The sequence below is a fragment of the Acanthisitta chloris genome, unplaced genomic scaffold (genome assembly GCF_000695815.1).
Source record: "Acanthisitta chloris isolate BGI_N310 unplaced genomic scaffold, ASM69581v1 scaffold25218, whole genome shotgun sequence".
Taxonomy (NCBI): domain Eukaryota; kingdom Metazoa; phylum Chordata; class Aves; order Passeriformes; family Acanthisittidae; genus Acanthisitta; species Acanthisitta chloris.
Window position 1 is genome coordinate 584 of NW_008689003.1, and position 1,358 is coordinate 1,941.

General features: G+C 65.4%; 1 protein-coding gene across 1 annotated transcript in view; it reads left to right on the forward strand.

The window, feature by feature from the left end:
• The window catches only part of LOC103808481 (anion exchange protein 2-like), a gene marked incomplete at both ends in the record, with an annotated part of 3,648 nt that overhangs the window by 579 nt on the left and 1,711 nt on the right, over positions 1-1,358 (forward strand). Inside the window, 5 exon segments of the mRNA XM_009081267.1 lie at positions 21-204; positions 283-397; positions 461-645; positions 1,264-1,354; positions 1,357-1,358. The exon segment at positions 1,357-1,358 is cut by the window's right edge and continues 106 nt beyond it. Of these exon segments, the coding sequence (XP_009079515.1) occupies positions 21-204; positions 283-397; positions 461-645; positions 1,264-1,354; positions 1,357-1,358 (577 nt within the window).

Consider the following 1,358-nt stretch of genomic DNA (forward strand, 5'->3'; position numbering starts at 1 on the left):
CGGCGCTGCCTGTCCCGTAGCCACCCGAGCGACGAGAAGGAGTTCTCCTTCCCGCGGAACATCTCTGCGGGCAGCCTGGGCTCCCTGCTGGGGCACCACCACAGCACCAACCACGTGGCTGAGGGCAGCGAACCGGCTGTCCCCGACCCCCTCATCGCTGGCCACGCCACCGAGCACGACACGCGTGTCGACGTGGAGCGTGAGGTGGGTGCCACGGCCCCCCCAGCCCTGCTCGTGCCCTTGGGAGAGGCCCTGACCCCAGCCCCTTGCTGTGTCTCACAGAGGGAGGTCCTCACTCCCACACCCCCGGCCGGCATCATACGCTCCAAGTCCAAGCACGAGCTGAAGCTGCTGGAGAAGATCCCAGAGAATGCTGAGGCCACAGTGGTGCTCGTGGGTATGGAAGGGTGTGCAGGGCAGGGGAGCCCCTGGTGACCCCCGTTCCCCCTGTGCCTCTCAGGCTGTGTGGAGTTCCTGGACCAGCCCACCATGGCCTTTGTGCGGCTGCAGGAGGCCGTGGAGCTGGACGCAGTGCTGGAGGTGCCTGTGCCCGTGCGGTTCCTCTTTGTGCTGCTGGGCCCCAGCAGTACCCACATGGACTACCATGAGATCGGTCGCTCCATTTCCACACTCATGTCTGACAAGGTCTTTCCCAGGATGTGGGAGCCAGGGCAGTGGGCTCAGCTCTGCCAGGATGGGGGCTCAGCCATGCTGGGATGTGGGTTTGGGGCTGTGCTGATGTGGGAGCTCAGGACTCTGCCGAGTGGGAATCTCAAGGCTGTTCCAGGGTTAGGGTCCCACGGCCATGCCAGGGCAGGGTCCTGGGGCTGTGCCAGGTTGGGGGCTCAGAAATGTGCTGGGGCAGGGGGCTCAGGGTCATGCTGGGACGGGGATTCAGGGCTCTGCTGGGATGGGGGCTTGGGGCTATGGAGGCAGGGAGCTCAGGGTTGTGCCAGAGCCAGGTGCTCAGGGCTGTGCTGGGTCTGGGGTCTTGAGGCACTGCTGGGTTGGGGGCTTGAATTGTGCTGGGGCTGGTGTCCCATGGCCATGCAGTATGGGGGCTTGGGGTCCTGTCAGGGCTGGGGGGCTTAGGGCCTTGCTGGGGTGGGGGTCTCAAGGCTGTGCAGGTGTGGGGGTTTGGAGGCTGTGCCAGGATGAGGTTTGTGACTGTGCGGGGCCATGGGCTCAGGGCTATGCCATGCTGGGGTCTTGGGGCACCGCAGTGCCATAGGGTGGGCACTGACCCTGCCAGTGGCCCCGCAGCAATTCCACGAGGCAGCATACCTGGCTGATGACCGGCACGACCTGCTGAATGCCATCAACGAGTTCCTGGACTGCAGCGTGGTGCTGCCCCCGAG